Source organism: Lottia gigantea, assembly GCF_000327385.1.
Source record: "Lottia gigantea unplaced genomic scaffold LOTGIsca_113, whole genome shotgun sequence".
NCBI classification, from domain to species: domain Eukaryota; kingdom Metazoa; phylum Mollusca; class Gastropoda; family Lottiidae; genus Lottia; species Lottia gigantea.
In genome coordinates, this window is record NW_008707077.1 from 293,611 (window position 1) to 295,218 (window position 1,608).

The following is a 1,608-nucleotide window of genomic DNA, read 5'->3' on the forward strand; positions in this document are numbered from 1 at the left end:
TTCTACAACAACTTTGTTTACGTATTGGCATGATAAACAATGAAATCCTTGTGAAAGGATTTGAAACCTGTGGAATTCATCCATTTGATCCACAGAAAATTTTACGAAAATTACCAGACTCTGATGAAAACACTGCTGCTGCATCACAGACTGTAAGTCAAGCTCTGCTATCTCACCTGCAAGAAACCCGACATCCAGAAAAGGAGTGTGCTAAAAAAAGGAAGAAAAGGGTTAATATTGAAGCTGGTAAATCTGTATCAGCTCTAGATCTTTTGACAGTTGATTCAGAACCAGGAACAAGCAAATCCAAAAAAAAAAATGATGTCCTTGAGGAAGAAATGCCCTCTGATGACAACTCTGAATCAGAATCACATGACATTGAGTGTGAAAGTAACTTGAATTCAGAATCTGCAACGCATAAAAAGAGCCCAGTAGAATTAAAAGCAGCAGACTGGGTTATTGTGGAATATGCTGGGAAAAAACAGTCAAAGAAATTTGTTGGTCAAATTATTCAAAAAAAAGATAATTTTGATTATCTGGTTAAGTTCATGAAACAAAAAGACAAACATTGTTTTTTCTGGCCTGACACAGAGGACATTTCTAATGTTGACTATGATATGATAGTAGGGGTGGTTAAAGAACCAGAGATTGGGCGTAGAGGATTTTTGTATTTTGAGGAAGACATTTAATTAATAAGCTTATTCTTGTTAGTTGACCTCAAATCCTGTTTGTTATTGTTTAAAGGTTTTATGCAGTGTGCATTGTTTTATTCATTACATTGTTAGTTCTCCGAATATACAGTCTATCATTTTAAGCGTAAGAGACCAAAATATGACTCCTTCATTTTTTCAGTTAATATTTCAATTGATATCAAATTGTTTTGTTAAAGTGTTAATTTTGTGCTGAAATGTTTAAAATACTTTTTTAAAACAAATTTAAAGTGCAAAGCAAACTCATTGATGAGTTAACTTTGCTCAACTTTAACTTTTCCTCTGCTGTGCAAAGTAACACCGACCCCTAGGGAGACTTTGCACAGCAACATTTTTTTTAAAAAAATGTCCAACATATTGTAGAAGGTCGATTTACCTTAGGGGAATGTTAGAAATATTCTATACCACTATTTTAGAACAAACAAAGCATCAAAATTCTTACTCATTACGAATATACACAAAAATTAAAAAATAAATAGTGCAAAGTAACCCCACTTTACGGTACTTGAACTTTTTGCTTTATTCCATTTTAATATAAAAATAAATAATAATAATTATTTTAATAAAAAATATTTTTTTGTTTTCTGTATATTTTAGGATTTTTGAGGAAGGTGTATGGTATTTTGTCAGCTCAACTGTTTTTAACTACTGTAGTTTGTGCCATTTTCATGGGTCATGAAGGTTTGAGAGATTTTATACATAAAAGGTACTATTTATATGTTATCACCATCTGAAGTACAAATGTATCCTAAAATAGATCATACTAGAGTATTTCATTAGTTTTGTCTTCTCTGATCTATCAAAATTGATTATGAAGTATAAGTGCAGTTTTTTTTTAAACAATATTTATTCAAGAATTACAAATATTACATACATATATATAAACATATAGTGCAGT

General features: G+C 30.7%; 1 protein-coding gene across 1 annotated transcript; it reads left to right on the plus strand.

The window, feature by feature from the left end:
• Nucleotides 1–29: 29 nt before the first annotated feature.
• Nucleotides 30–689, plus strand: LOTGIDRAFT_171331 (hypothetical protein; the record flags this gene model as incomplete). The annotated part of the gene is made up of 1 exon (XM_009047520.1): nt 30–689. The coding sequence occupies one exon, from the start codon at nt 30–32 to the stop codon at nt 687–689; it is 660 nt and encodes a 219-aa protein (XP_009045768.1).
• Between the last annotated feature and the right edge of the window lie 919 nt (nt 690–1,608).